General features: G+C 42.1%; 1 protein-coding gene across 3 annotated transcripts in view; it reads left to right on the plus strand.

The window, feature by feature from the left end:
• Positions 1–15,433, plus strand: part of GSN (gelsolin) — an 86,548-nt gene that overhangs the window by 38,360 nt on the left and 32,755 nt on the right. For all 3 annotated transcript variants that reach the window (XM_077479166.1, XM_077479164.1, XM_077479165.1), the window contains 6 exons: positions 3,982–4,186; positions 6,326–6,480; positions 7,959–8,120; positions 9,181–9,330; positions 11,268–11,357; positions 14,378–14,510. In XM_077479166.1, the coding sequence (XP_077335292.1) occupies positions 3,991–4,186; positions 6,326–6,480; positions 7,959–8,120; positions 9,181–9,330; positions 11,268–11,357; positions 14,378–14,510 (886 nt within the window). In that variant the 5' untranslated portion in view covers positions 3,982–3,990. The remainder of the gene's footprint in view (positions 1–3,981; positions 4,187–6,325; positions 6,481–7,958; positions 8,121–9,180; positions 9,331–11,267; positions 11,358–14,377; positions 14,511–15,433) is intronic.

Below are 15,433 nucleotides of genomic sequence, written 5' to 3' on the forward strand. Positions count from 1 at the left end.
CTTTTTTTATTTATGTCTGATGTGTAGCTGTCAGAGTTGAGCTCTTGTCCTCCCTTGGTAAAACAAAAAGTCAGCAAGATCGGACGTGAGGGAAAATCTCTCCACAGCAGAACTCTGGGTAACAGTAAAAAAAAAAAAAAATAAGACAACGTTTTTAGCTTGAATTTTTAAAGCTAAAATCCTTGCTTGCAGTGAGGTTGCCTCTGCGTTGATGGGGTTAAATGCTCATAAAGCTCTAGGGGTTCTGTAAAAGCTCTTGCCTACATTTAACCCTTGCGGTGTGGGTGCAGCCCAGGATCTCTGCGTTCCCTGGAGATCGGCTTTAACTCTTTTTTTTTTTTTTTTTTTTTTTTAAAGTCTGATGCCACGTACACACGACCGGTTTTTCTATCAGAATAAACTCTGACGGTCTTTCCGACAGTTACGTTGAAACAGACTTGCCTACACACGATCGCACCAAGTCCATTCGTTTAGAACACGATGACCTACGATGGGACTAGAAAAGAAGTTCAATAGCCAGTAGCCAATAGCTGCCCTTGTGTCGTTTTTTTTGGACTGTTGGAATAGCATATAGACAAACGGTTTTCCTGATTAGGAATTGATTCCGTTGTAAAGATTTAAAGAGGGAGTAAACCCTGATGGGTTTACTTCCTCTTTGATTCCCTGCAAAGGTAAAGCATAATGGACTACTATGCATCGCATAGTAGTCCATTATGTGTCACTTACCTGACACAGGAGCCAGCCAAGTCACCGCTGTAGTCTGGAGCATCCATCTTCTCGGTGGGTCTCGCTGCTCCGCTGCGGTCATTCGACGAAGCCGCAATGACGTCGCTCACGGCATATCGCCATTGACAGCGGCGTGCTCAGTGTGCCTGCGCGCCGCTGTCAAAGACAGTGGTGCCTGTCTTTTGGCAAATATCTCCTAAACCGTGTAGGTTTAGGAGATATTTCTTGGACCTACAGGTAACCCTTAATCTAGGCTTACCTGTAGGTCAAAGTGGTTTGTAAGGGTTTACAACCACTTTAAAACATGTTCTATTTCTAGGTCCGTCAGAATTTTTGAAAAGAAGTCAGATGAAGCCCACACGCACTCGGAAATATCTGATTGAAATATTCCATCTGACCTTTTCTGCCGGAAAGTCCCGTCGTGTGTGTGTGTGTGTGTGTGTGTGTGTGTGTGTGTGTGTGTACGTGGCACAACAGTTCTGAAGACTCCTAAAGGCTGACAGTTCCTGCATTGTCCACTGCCTGATCTTTAGTCCCCATTCACACCGGTGTGGCTTGTCATGTGATTTGACAGGTAATACAATTGTAAAACTAGAAAAAGTGTACTCTGTACTGAAAACATTATAACACCCCACAAAAAGAGAGAGAGAGAGAGCATCTGCCCCAAGATGGTTACTTGATTGGTGGGGCTGATAATGGTCCAAACAGAGAAATGCTATGGGAGGAGAAAGCTGAAGATGGGGCATTTATTCCTGCTGTGTTATCAATAGCTGTCAGTAGATTGTAGATTTGGCTGTTCTTTGTCACAGAGCAAAGATGACACCAGCGTACAAAACTTTTGTGACCGGATGTTTTACAATGTGCATTATCCCCCAAGAAGGCCTTCTGCGTACATGGATTACAGCGTGCATTATGTCTGGGAAGTTCTAGACCAGGAATATGCAAATAGCGGACCTCCAGCTGTTGCAAAACTACAAGTCCCATCATGCCTCTGCTTCTGGGAGTCATGCTTGTGGTTGTCAGTCTTGCTATGCCTCATGGGACTTGTAGTTCTGCAACAGCTGGAGGTCCGCTAATTGCATATCCCTGTTCTAGACAGACCGATGGGTAGATCGCCCAAACCTGTACCAGAAATGTTTAAAAAAAAAAAAATGCCTCCTGAAGTTGCGGTTTTGTAAATGTAGAATGAAGGTTTATTTAAATTTTTTGGGTTTGTACATGATCTAAAAACTGCATTCATTTCTACCTGGTTATTGCTATGTGATACAGAATCCAGCAACTCAAATAGATTTGCAACACAGAAAAACTGACATTCTATTCCAATGTTTTTAGGTGTTTTTTATTTATTTCCCCCCCCCCCTTTTTTTAAAAAATTTTATTTATTCATTTTTTGATTTGTCTGTGTCACCCCGGATCAATAAAACTGAATTATGAAAACAAATTTTGGTTATGGAATTTTAAAAGGTGAATTTGGAGCTTGAGAGGAAAGTTGGCTATGGTTCCTGTCTGAGACTTGCGTACCAGCTCTGTACTCCTATTTCAGACTATGATGGGGGTCCAAATGAGACATTTACTGGCCAGAATGGAAGATTATTGCATATGATGTCAGATATCCGCCATAGTGAATCCATTCTTGTTCACAGAGCATTTTCTCTCATCTATGCCAAACATCAGTGCTTGCTGACTGCATTGTTCTCATTTTCTGCCTCCATCTGTGCTTTCCATTCTGTCTAGTCTTCAGCAAGTGTTTATGCTGTTCTGTAAATAAATGGCAACCACTTCCTCTACACTTTGGAGTCTTAGGCCCCTTTCACACGGGAGGATAGAATTAAAGCGGAGGTCCACCCTAAAGTGGACCTTCCGCTCATCGGAACCCTCCCCCCCCCTCCGGCGCCACAATTGGCACCTTTCAGGGGGGAGGGGGGTGCAGGTACCTGTACAGTACAGGTATCTGCACCCACTTCCGGGATAGCTCTCTGCGGAAAGGGGCGTAGATTACGCCCCTTTCCGCAAGTGCCCCGCTGCCTGCTGGGAAACGCACAGATCCCAGAGGCAGCGGGTCCATCCTTATTGCGCAGCGCAACTCGCGCATGCGCAGTAGGGAACCGGGAAATGAAGCCGAAAGGCTCCATTTCCTGATTCCCATACCCAAGATGGTGGCGGCAGGACCCGAGAGACGATCTAGAGATCGGCTTCGGGTGCCGACATCGCGGGCGCGCTGGACAGGTAAGTGTCACTATTTTAAAAGTCAGCAGCTGCAGTATTTTTAGCTGCTGGCTTTTAAAAAAAAAAAAAAAATGCGGACTCCCGCTTTAAGCTTTGTAGCTGAAGATAGATCAAGTTATCTACCGCAGCTAAACTCCTCAGACGATGGTTTAGTTACATGGGGTTTGGTGCAGTTAGAAGAAAAAAAAATTGATTGCGTCCAGGACCAATTTATTGCAGCTATCTGCACAGAACTGCAGGTAATCGCAGTGTACCATTTCTCCTGAGGCTGGCAGCAGCAACAAGGAAAGAAACGGAAAGCACATCAGAAATGGCAAGAATGTTCTGACGCAGCCGCACTTAAACGCAGCTAATCGCAATGTACAACTGCAAGTGATTGCTGTGCCTGGAGTCTTTGCATTTCAAAATAACAAGACCATGCTTTTCACAGCGGCAGAACAGCCGCCCTTGTGAAAGAGAGGCCTTGTATGCTAACGTCTACAATCCTGGTTTAAAGAGATGCATAGGAAGAAGCCCAAAAAAAGCAGTGGCTTTAGAACAAATGGCAAGGGAGTACTTGGAGGATGGTAGATGATACTCTAAGACCTCATTCACACCTGAGCGCTTTGTAGCTTGAAGCCTGAAGCTACAAAACGCTAGAGGGGGGGGAAAAATCTATTATTCTCAATGGGGATGGTTCACATCTCCACTCCATGTCGCCTGAAGCTCAAACAAGTTCCGGACCCTTTTTTGTCGCTCGAATCGAGCAGATTTGGGCGTTCTTCTTTTAATATTGGTGACCTTTTGCCCTGCACAAAATCGCGGTAAAAAAATCGCGCAATTTTCTGCTAAAACACTACGCTCAGGTGTGAATGCAGCCTAAAGGTAGAGTATTCCTTTAATCAATGTTTGACTGTTAGCATCCCAGTTCTAAAGGTTTACTATTTGATGGGATTGGCCATGAATGTTGATGGTTAACATGTTTGCATCCCCTATTAATGTCTCTTGGTCCTGCATTTTTTTTTTTTTTTTTTTTTTTTTAATCTCCAGTCAACAGAAATGGTGGTGGATCACCCAGAGTTTGAGAAGGCCGGGAAAGCACCAGGTCTCCAGGTCTGGAGAATTGAAAAGTTTGATCTGGTGGCTGTCCCACAAAACCATTATGGATCCTTTTTCACTGGAGACGCCTACATTGTCCTGAACACCATAAAGCAGCGGTCAGGGAACCTGCAGTATGATCTGCACTACTGGCTGGGTGAGCAGAACTTTTTGAACAACTTTATGAGAAAACGTGTGTCGTTTTGTGAACTGTATAAAGGGCAGAAACCATCTCATTTTTTGGGGTTTTCTTCCTCCTCCCCCCCCTTTTTGAAATCAATGGGGCAGCGCGGCTATACCGCTGGCATAGCACAAGGGAGCTTTGCGGGTGGTTTTAACCCTTTTTCAGTGCAATAGCAGGGGTTAAAACCGCCCCGCTAGCGGCTGAATAGCACCGCTAAAACGTCAGTAAAGCTGCACTAAATATAGCGCCGATTTACCGCCGACGCCCTCCAAACCATATATTTTCGGAAAACATAGTACCAGTAGAATAAAATGAAGGTGCTATTGATTTTTAAGGCCTCACGATATTTGCGCAAATGTTTACCAAAGCAAAATTTTCACTAAAAATACACTAAAATCATTGGCGGATACAAACTCAGCAAATTTCTGCTAAATTCCTACTTAATATCTTAACCTGTATTGAGTTAATTAATAACATATATTTTAAGTTGTGCCTTTTGAGAAATGGTGAAAATCGGACGTACGTAAAAGTTTCTTGAGGTTTTCCCTTTCACTTACAGCTTTGAGAATTTGTAACGTGTCCGTTTACACCCGCCTGCATCCGTTCCAGTCCGCTAAAAACAGATGGATGGGGATTCCATTATCCATCTAGCAGAGCTCAGTTGCCCAAGTTGAAACAGGATAACTACTTGGTATACTGTCTTTTAGGTGCTCTGGGAATCCTATGTCAAATATTAATTGTATATTTATAATATAATAATAAACTACTCAAACAGTTTGAAAAAAAAGTGTAAACTTTAAGGCCGCTTTCACACTGAGGCGCTTCTAAACTGCCAGTAAAAACACTGAGAGCTTTTGAAGAGCTTTCCATTCATTTCAATGGAGAGGAGTTTTTCACAGCCCTGCCAGCGAACTGCCCCAGTGTGAAAGCATTCATTGATTTTAATGGAAATAAGTTTTCGTGAGCGTGAAAGTGCCTGAAAAGCGCCTCAGTGTGAAAGTGGTCTTAAACAACATAAAATTTAACCAAAATCTTACTGTCAAGTGGTGAGAGAAAAGGGCTCGCCTCACACACTGCATTCACACTTCAGCAGGTTAAATCGCAGGCAGATAAGCTGCCAATCTGCCTGCGATTTAAAAGCACAGATGTGTGCATGACAAATCGTGGGGTTCCCATTTGAGATGCCATTCATTTGCATGACCCCTCAAATCGAGGTGTGGGTCTACCGCGATTGTCACGTGGCAACCCGCACTGCTGGAAGCATGTCGCCCAAAAATAAATCGGGAGTTACTTTTGGGCGACATGCTTTCCGCAACAATTGCAGTAGACCCGCACCGTTGTTTGAGGTGTCATTCAAATGAATGGCATCTCAAATGTGAATCCCGCGATTAGTCAGTCACCCGTCGGTGCTTTCAAACACAGGCAGGTTTGCCGCAAATCTGCCCGCGATTCAAACCGCTGAAGTGCGAATGCAGCATTAGAGCTTAGCCAATATAGTAAGCCGGTATATGTTTCATTGTGGCTGGTAAGATTCTAGCTGTCTGGATTCCTCAGTAATCCTGATGGAGTTTGGCCGCTGGAGGAAGTTGGGATGAGTTCTTTTGGTTCTGCTGAGTTATCATCCTTCTGTCTTATTGGGGATATTCCTAATCTTCTCACTCCCTGCTGTTCGGATAAGCCAGTGCTGATGCCAGTGTGTGTACCCGGGCCAAAAGTGCAATCTGCTTTGCTTGCCCTGCACGAGATGGGGCCTGAAAATACGAGTATCCCAGCCACTCATACTCATAACCCTAAAAGCTGTCAGCTGTTTGACATTTTTTATTTACATTTTCTATTAAAAATGCCCCTCTGTCAGTCATATTAGACCAATGGTGCCGCTATAGGACAGGAGGTTTACTCTGTTTTTGGCTAATTCCTCCAGGAGCAGAAAATCGTGACAGTTCTTCATTTTTGATTACTTTGGAAATGTTCTTCTTTTGCAAAAGCATTGTCTGCTCTGTTTTTATGTCTGGCTGTGTTTTGCTGGGATTGCAGGTGTACCTGGAGTGGTGGGTTTTTTTTATTTATTTATTTTTTTGGGTCCCACTTAAAGTCCCTCTCTTGTTTTGGCAGGCAATGAGTGCACTCAGGATGAAAGTGGATCAGCTGCAATTTTCACTGTCCAGATGGACGATCACCTGGGCGGTAAACCCATCCAGAATCGTGAAGTCCAAGGTTTTGAGTCCCACACTTTCCTGGGATACTTTAAATCTGGCCTCAAGTACAAGGTAAAAACTTTAGTGCTACATGTCACAAGGAACCTATCGGTATAAGAAATGCAATAGCTGCCAGGCACCACCTAGTTTTTCGTTAAACCTTTTCCCTTTTAAAGAGGAAGTAAACCCTGATGGGTTTACTTCCTCTTTTTTTCCCTGCAAAGGTAAAGCATAATGGACTACTATGCATCGCATAGTAGCTCATTATGTGTCACTTACCTGACACAGGAGCCAGCGAAGTCGCCGCTGATCCCTGTAGTCCGCCGCATCCATCTTGCTGGTGGCGTCTCGCAGCTCCGACCAATGACAGCGGTGAAGCCGCGATGACGTCACTCCCGCGCATGCGCACGGGAGTCGCGTCTCGCAGCTCCGCCTCTGCCATTCGGCGAAGCCGCGATGACGTCACTCCCGCGCATGCGCACGGGAGTCGACAAATTAGGCAAATCCATTCTTGGATTTGCCGCATTTAGTGCTCCTGCGCGCTGCTGTCTACGGCGCATGCGCCGTAGACAGCGGTGCCCATTTTCAGGCAAATATCTCCTAAACCATATAGGTTTAGGAGATATTGCTTGGACCTACAGGTAAGCCTTAATCTAGGCTTACCTGTAGGTCAAAGTGGTTTGAAGGGGTTTACTTCCTCTTTAAAGCGATTAATAAACCTGTGTGGGGTGTGTTTGTGGGTGTTTTTTTTTTTTAATTAAAAAAAAAAAAAAAAAAAAAGTCATACTTTCCAGCTCTTTGCAATAGTTTTGCACAGAGCAGCCCAGATCCTCCTCTTCTCGGGTCCCATGCTGGCGCTCCTGTCTCCTCCCTCCTGCTGGGTACAGCAAGAAGCTTGCTCTAGGGGAACCCAAACTGGCATGCTCCTGGGCCACAGCTCTGTGTGTCCATTCATATGGAGCCACGGCTCCGCCCCCTCTTTGTCTCCTGATTTAACTCATTGGCTTCGGGCAGTGGCAAGGCTCTTGTGGATATCGCTGTATCAAGTGGGGGCTCAGGTAAGTATTTGGGGGGGCTGCCTCACACAGGGTTTTTTTTTTGCCTTCAACTACTTTAATATGCGTATTATGTGTCAGAATTTACAAACAAGCCCTTTGTATGCTTAAATAGTTAAAATACTTTTGCCTAACTGTGACTTGTTTGGAAAAAAAGGAAATTTTAGCTAGGCTAAGCACCAAATCAGCCCCCCCCCCCCCCTCCATTTTCCCAAAGGAAGGACAGATTTGCCCCTCCTGGTACATGTAGCAGTGTTTGAAAACCTGGGTTTTAGCAGCACTTGGAGCAAACTCAGAAGCTACAGATGAAGACAGTCATTCTCTGAATCTCGGGCTGCATACCCTTTTTAGATTGTATTGAAATTTACAACCCTGCTGTTTGTATGGGGCCTAGAAATCAGAGCGTGCAGTTTTCTACCTAGGGCCTTCCATTTAAATATTTTGGTTTGTGACCAGATACTTTTTTGTGACATTGTCATCTTTATGTTTTCTAAGGCCGGTGGCGTAGCTTCTGGATTCACGCACGTTGTTCCCAATGATGTGGCTGTGCAGCGCCTCCTCCAGGTGAAAGGTCGCCGCCTTGCCCGGGCTACAGAGGTTCCAGTCTCCTGGTCCAGCTTTAACCAGGGAGATTGCTTCATCCTGGATCTGGGTGATGTAAGTGTGTTCTTCTCTGTATCTGAGTGATATAATGATAGGTGTGCCAGATGGTAATTATGCGCTTGACACACGTCCTCAGGAAATAACAAGTGTTGCAATTAACTTGCTTATATTCTGTAAGTACTGTGAACAGCTATGTGGATAACATCTGCCCTTCCTTGTGGCAGTGTATATTGTCCCACCTCTATCCATGGCTTTCACATGGAATGCTGCCCTTGTATGTATTTAGATTTATATGTTGGCATTTTAAACATGAATGCTCTTTTCCTACATATCCTCTGCAGTACTAAAAAGATTTACAAAATGTTTTATTTTCGTGGCTGTTTGAGTGCTCCCACACAACACTCTCTCTCTCTCTCCACTGCACCATTATTCACTAATACTCTGTAATCGCCTCCATGGGCAGGGCCGTCTTTAATATAGACTGGGCCCTGGGCAAAATTTTTCCACCTACTCTGAGACATAAAATAAATAGCAGCTAGACCTAAAATCAGTTTTCTGTATCAGATCAGGCAGCAATTGCGATTGGTTGCCAGCAGTTACAGCATATCATTACTACTTACTGACTAGTTGCTAGAGGTTACAGCACATCATCTCCTCACAGCAGGGGAGCATGATATACATAGGAATGCCACCTTTATTTGCATATCAATGCTGCCAGACGCAGCTATTTACTCAGTATTGTCACCGCTATTTACATATGAATGCCGGTTATTTATATGTAAACACAGGGTCTGCAGGTGAGTCACTTGCACACAACAATAGGGCAGAGCTGGGCAACATTAGTACCAGCACTTCACACAGATATTAGGACACAGCACAGGAATAAAACTTCAAGGGACGAGGGAATTTAAACCTGGATAGTTGGCAAATATGAGGCGGCTGTTTTGGGCCCCACAACAATGACAGGGCCCAGGGCAGCTGCCCTTTTGCCCTGCCTTAAAGACGGCCCTGTCCATGGGTGAGGCATAAAAACTGTTAGCTGTATTCACTACAATACTGTGGTTGTGTCCGCCCACCAGCACACAAACAAACCCAATTTTTTTGATAATTACAGGAAGTCTATCAGTGGTGCGGATCCAAGTCCAACCGATTTGAGAAGCTAAAAGCCACAACTGTCGCCAAAGATATCCGAGATAATGAGAGACATGGGCGTGCCAAAGTCTATGTGGTGGAGGAAGGGATGGAGCGAGAAAAAATGATCGAGGTATTGATCGCGTATGCTTATTACTCATAAGTTTGTTCTCATCAGATGACATTCCCTGTCTGCTTGATTGTTTTACTTTTATTTTTTTTAATAAATCGTTCTGATCTGTTAATTTTGTACATCTCATTCTGCATGAGCTTTTTTTTTACATTAAAGTGATAACTTTTTACGACATGTCAAGTAGCAATGAGATAAAATGATTCTTGAGGTCTCATTGATATCCTGCATTTCCAGCAAAGATAAAGGTGGGTGCAGACTCTTATCTTGAATGCAGTCAGGTGAGTTGGGCTGGTTAGATAAGAACAGAGGCCTGTGTCTCCCTCATCTGTACTGGCAGCTGCTCTGTAATCTCCCTTCCACTGACCGATGAGCTGCTAATCTAAAAGATTTGATTCCTAGTGCATGGCTGAGTGAGAAGAGGCGGCTGTAAGAAATACAAATATTAAATGAATCCTCAACAAACTTGACAAAAATGTCCACTATTCTTCTTCTGTATAGTATATTAACATTAAAACCCTGCTTTGTGCACCCCTCAAACTAATTACTTTAATGGGGCTTGGCTTCCCTGACTACTACGATGCCTCTCTACAATGGTGTGTTTGTGTGTGGGGGTGTGTTATAGTAATTGCAAGATTACTATAGCTATGCTTAACGTGTGTGTGTGTGTGTGTGTATGTGTATATATATATATATATATATATATATATATATATATATATATATATAATATATTTTTTTTCAGGCCACTCCAGTACGGTCACGTGATCTTCCCTATGTTGACCATCGCCGGGTGCAAGTTTTATAGTACTGTACAGTAATCGCTTACATTTTTTAGGCAGCAGCTCTGGGCTGGCGGGCATGGCTAGCGGCTCTGCCTCTTCCAGGCCAGACTGCGGCTGTGTGGCATGGAATGTCTGTACTTGCGAGGTACTTTACGTTCACTCGCAGGTATGTCCGTGCTCGTGAGTACTTAAAGCGGGGTATGCCTCCTATTTGTTGTGAGAGGTGGATGCCTGTTTTAAGGCATATATGATGTGGGTTTGGTACCATTTTAATGCATTATATTTTCATATAATATAATTTATTATTTTATTTTTATTTTTTTAAAATATGAATGTATTAGTATAGTGTGTAACGTTATATATGCTATGCCATTTTTGGTGGTTGAGTTCAAATCACATGTAGAGGGGGGGGGGGGGGGGGGGTTGCGTGCGTGCGTGTGTGCGTGCGTGTGTGCGTGCGTTTTTTTATATACTAGTTTTCTTAAACGAGAACATATAGTGAGAATTGCACCTAGTGTAGTGGACAATAAGATATCTCTGGACATTCAGAAAATCTGTCCTCTGCTGCCAACTGGGGAGATTGCAGATTGAATTGCAATATGTTGAAGCGGATGCTTAAATTAACATTTAGAAGCAGGCAATCAAGTGTCTTTTATAATGGCTGGGGCCTTTAAATTATCATTTCTGTAGACTTTTATATGTAGTGAGGTTTTAGACCTTGTGGGGTTAATTTTACTAAAACTGGAGAGTGCAAAATCTGGTGCAGCTGTGCATGGTAGCCAATTGGCTTCTAACTTCAGCTTGTTCAAATAAGCTTTGATTTAAAAATAAAAATAAAAAAAATAAAAAATAAAACCTAGAAACTGGTTTCTATACAGGGCTTCACCAGATTTTGCACTCCAGTTTTAGTAAACCCCCCCGGGTCTGTAGTCCATAGATGGCCTACAATTGCAAAGCAGGGGACAGGCAAATCGCATCTGATCACATTTCAAGGACTTGTAGTTGTGTAATAATGTAGAGATACAGTAATGAAATGAAGCTGTAATGTTCCTCCAATTGTGTTTATCCCAGGAATGTGTCATGTTTTCTAGCAGCTGGTATTGGGGATTCCATTCAAAGCAATTGGTAAATCTTTCTCTCTCTCTGCTCTTCCAGGTTCTAGGAGAAAAGCCAGACTTGCCAGAAGGGCCATCTGATGATGTGAAGGCTGATGCTGCTAATAGGAAACTTGCTAAACTTTATAAGGTAATTGTCAAAAGGTAGACCAGAAATGATGGAACTAACATCTATAGTTACATAGGTTGAAAAGACACACGTCCATCAAGGTTTAACCAAAGGCACCTTGAATCACCAGAACCCTATCTACTACTCTACTACTGTTGATCCAGAGATTGGCCAACTATTGTTTAGTGTTGCTCTAATGGGGGGGGGGGGGTGCTTTCTTTTCTGATTCCCAAGGTAATTGGATTAACTTCTGGATCCACATTCTACAATGTTTACTTTTTTGCCTGGTGTTTTTTATAGCTGACCTTTTAGCTAAAAAAAAATTTTTTTTTTTTCTCCCTCCCTTCTCGCTATAGTTTCAATGTGTTTGGTTGCGAGGCCAGCAATGAATGCAAAGCTTCCCCTGATTGCAACATCTGCCTGCCGCTCTGACTCGGCCAAACTCTGACTCGGTTAATCTGAGGAAGTTTTGTATTCATTGATAGAATACATTGTTTACTCTGAGTGATTGAGCTGTGTTCCACATAGGAGATTGGAAGTCTCGGCTCACGCCCATTACACAGTTCTGTATGTAGCTACATACATTTTTTCTTTTTCCGCACATCTAGCGGCCTCACATGTTGGTGAGGACATAGTTTGTTTGAGCCAGCTTGGACCAAAGAAATTTTATGTAAAGTGTAGGAAAAATTGAGTTCTATTGTAAGCCATGACCTTTAAAATCTATGCTTACTAAATCTGAATTTACTATTTGGACCATTTATGTAAAAAGTTGATTTATACTCTTCCTTAATCCTCTCGTATTTTCAGGGGTAAATATATTATGTTCATCTTTCCTTGTAGGTGAGCTCCTCCATGCCCCCCTATCACTTAATGTATGTGAACCCTTACATCCTAAAAATACCTATTCCTATTGAAGATCAAAGTGTGTGTGCGTGCACGTGCACCCACATCCTTTGAAGGAAGGATCTCTATATTTGTGTGTGGTGGGCCTTTCTATTTATTTTATTTTTTATTTTTAAGCTGGGGAAGGGGGGAGTCAGCAGGAGGCATCAAACTAAACCTCCCAGTGAAGATCTGTGTGGGTTGGGGGAGGCACAAGTCTAACCATTTGAGGACAGACAGAAAACTGACCAGCGCAGACGGTCTGGCAGGATCACCAGGTATTTCACACAAAGGAAGCGAAGCAAAGCAAAGAGGACAGGATACTTTTTAACACCAGCACATGGTGACAAAGACACATATCAAGAATATGGAATGTTTGGGTAATAGACACGTTTTTAATTTGCCATTCCAGTTTTGCAGCAACCATTTTTATTTTTTTGGCACTGTTGCTCAGTACTGAACAATATATATATGTGTGTGTGTGTGTGTGTGTGTGTGTGTGTGTGTGTGTGTGTGTATATATGTATGTATGTATGTGTGTATGTGTATATATATATATATATATATATATATATATATATATATATATATATATATATATATATATATATATATATATATATATATATATATATATATTATATATATTTAATTTATTTTCAACTATGTAGTGCAAGGACCTGCTTTATTTGATATGCATGGATTGTTTAGCTGTGTCCTTGTATACATAGTTTTGGTAAATCTAAAGGCGCTTATACAGAGATTTAGGGCTGAAACAACTAATCGATTAATCGATTGTGAAATGAATCGATTACTATTTTCATAATCTATTAATCGGCCAGTAACATAATGGGGTAAAAAAAAAAACGAAAATGAGCCCTTTATAGTACAAAAAGAGCAAATAATCACTACTGTAAATATTACTTTCACTATTCTACAGTAAAAAAAAATAACCACTTACAGTAGTGATTATCTGCTTTTTTCTACTATAAAGTGCTCATTTTAATTTTTATCCCCATTATGTTACTAAATGTCTTAGATCTGGTTCACATCTATGCGTTTTATGGTGCTTTTTGCAGAAATGCACTACAGTTCATTTACATGGTTTCTTATGGGACATGTTCACATCTGAAAGGGTCAGGAACTTTTAAGTCTAAATGGTGCTTTATTGGTTCAATACACTTCCATGGAGAAGCTGCAGAAAAGCATGTAATGCATTTTTGCAACAATTTGTGTTTTTTAATCTGCCCAAAAAAATGCAAATTGCAGTAAAATCATGTGCGCAAAAATCAAAACGCACTGCAGAAACAGATCAAAAGCAAACTGTATAGGTGTGTACCGAGCCTTATGCTGGCCACACGGATCAATTTTCAGATGAGAATATTCAGACGAAAAATCTTTGTAAATTCGCTGAATGAACGAATTTTGTTTGAAATTTTAACTTGTTTTTAACATTCTGTTTTTAAAATGAAAACCACATAGACTGTCTTAAAATTCCTTTGACTTAGGGTCCTTTCACATTGACGTCCCGTTCAGGCCCGCCTGTCAGTTTTTCAGGCGGACCTGAACGGGTGCTCCATAGAGGTCTATGGAGCGTCGGATGTCAGCGGTGACATGTCCGCTGACATCCGACCCGCTCCGATCCGAAAAAGTGTAACGGAGGAAAAAGCTATTTTTCCATCCGTTTGCGGATCGGATCGGGTGACGACGGGCACTGCGGTCCGTCGTCATCCGATCTCCCATAGGGGAGAGCGGCGCTGTGACAGGTCCATCCCTGCACAGTGTGCAGAGACAGACCTGTCATCTCCCTGCTCAGCGGGGATCGACGGAGTGATCCCCGCTGAGCAAACGGATATCCACGGGGCGGATCAGAACTGATCCGCCCCGTGTGAAAGGACCCTAAGAAGTTTTCTATTTCCACATTCAACCGTCACTGTGGTTGAAAATGAACGTCAATTTGACCCACTTTTTTTTTTTTTTTTTTTTTTTTTTTTTTTTTTTTAAAGGTTATTAATCGATTAGTTGACCAATTATTGTTTCAATTAAACGATTATGAAAATAATCGTTAGTTGCAGCCCTACAGAGATTGTACGAATAAATTGTGTAATGTTACAGGCAAGTGTTCCATTTCATTGTTTGTTTTTATTTTTTGCTAACAGGTTTCGAACGGCGGTGGTCCTATGTCGGTATCTCTGGTTGCAGATGAGAATCCGTTTACACAGGCCGCTCTGAATTCCGATGATTGCTTCATCCTTGATCACGGAAGTGATGGAAAGATTTTTGTATGGAAAGGTCTGTTGGTAGGGATGGGGAAAGTGCATTTTACTACACCAAAAATATATATATATATATATATATATATATATATATATATATATATATATATATATATATATATATATATATATATATATATATATATATATATATATATTTTTTTTTTTGCAATAAAATCGTAAAGGTAATTTTGAGGGCAGCCAGAGGAGGGTGCCACAAATCTTTGTAATGCAATTTGAAGGCCTTGCAATCTCTAGTCACTTTTATTGTAATTTACACATCCTAAAAGGGGAATAATGGGTATTTGAAGTAACTGCACCGTGTGTGTGTGTATAGACAGTACAGTCGCTGCCACAGTACAAATGCGCCCTGCTAAACTTGAGGTTGTTTCTCTGTGGCTAAATCCAGGGCACATACCCATTTCAGCCTGTGATATGATAGGGTAATAATGGAAAGGATCCTGTCAGGATGGGAACATTCATTGAGCGCAGATTCTGAGCTATTTTGTAAGGATTACCTTGAAGTAATTGAGATTTTTACACTGGTCCTGTTCCATTTTTCTAGAACTAGGACATTAAGTTTGTCAGACCCTTCCACTAGCTTTATGAATTCCTACTGAGGTAATTCCATTTACATGATAGGCCTATTATGTTTTAAAGCTGAGTTCCACCCTGCAAAAAAATGTTTTAGCTAATCAGACCTTTTAATCCTATAAAGAAAAACATTTGGGGGAACAATGTTTTTATACTCCCCAGAAATGCCCTGTTGCTATGTAGAGCTCCTAATCTGCCACTTCCTGGTCCATGGAGCTCCTCATAACTAACTACTTTCCTCGCCTGTGTTCCTGGGAAATGTGAGTAGCCATTTCCCAGGAGTCTGTGGGCAGTACTGTGAGCAAAAATCGTGTTAAGACGGTTGCCATAACAACTAGACGGACC

This window comes from Lithobates pipiens, unplaced genomic scaffold, assembly GCF_037356315.1.
Source record: "Lithobates pipiens isolate NorthernLeopardFrog02 unplaced genomic scaffold, aLitPip1_a1.2 Scaffold_14, whole genome shotgun sequence".
Classification (NCBI taxonomy): domain Eukaryota; kingdom Metazoa; phylum Chordata; class Amphibia; order Anura; family Ranidae; genus Lithobates; species Lithobates pipiens.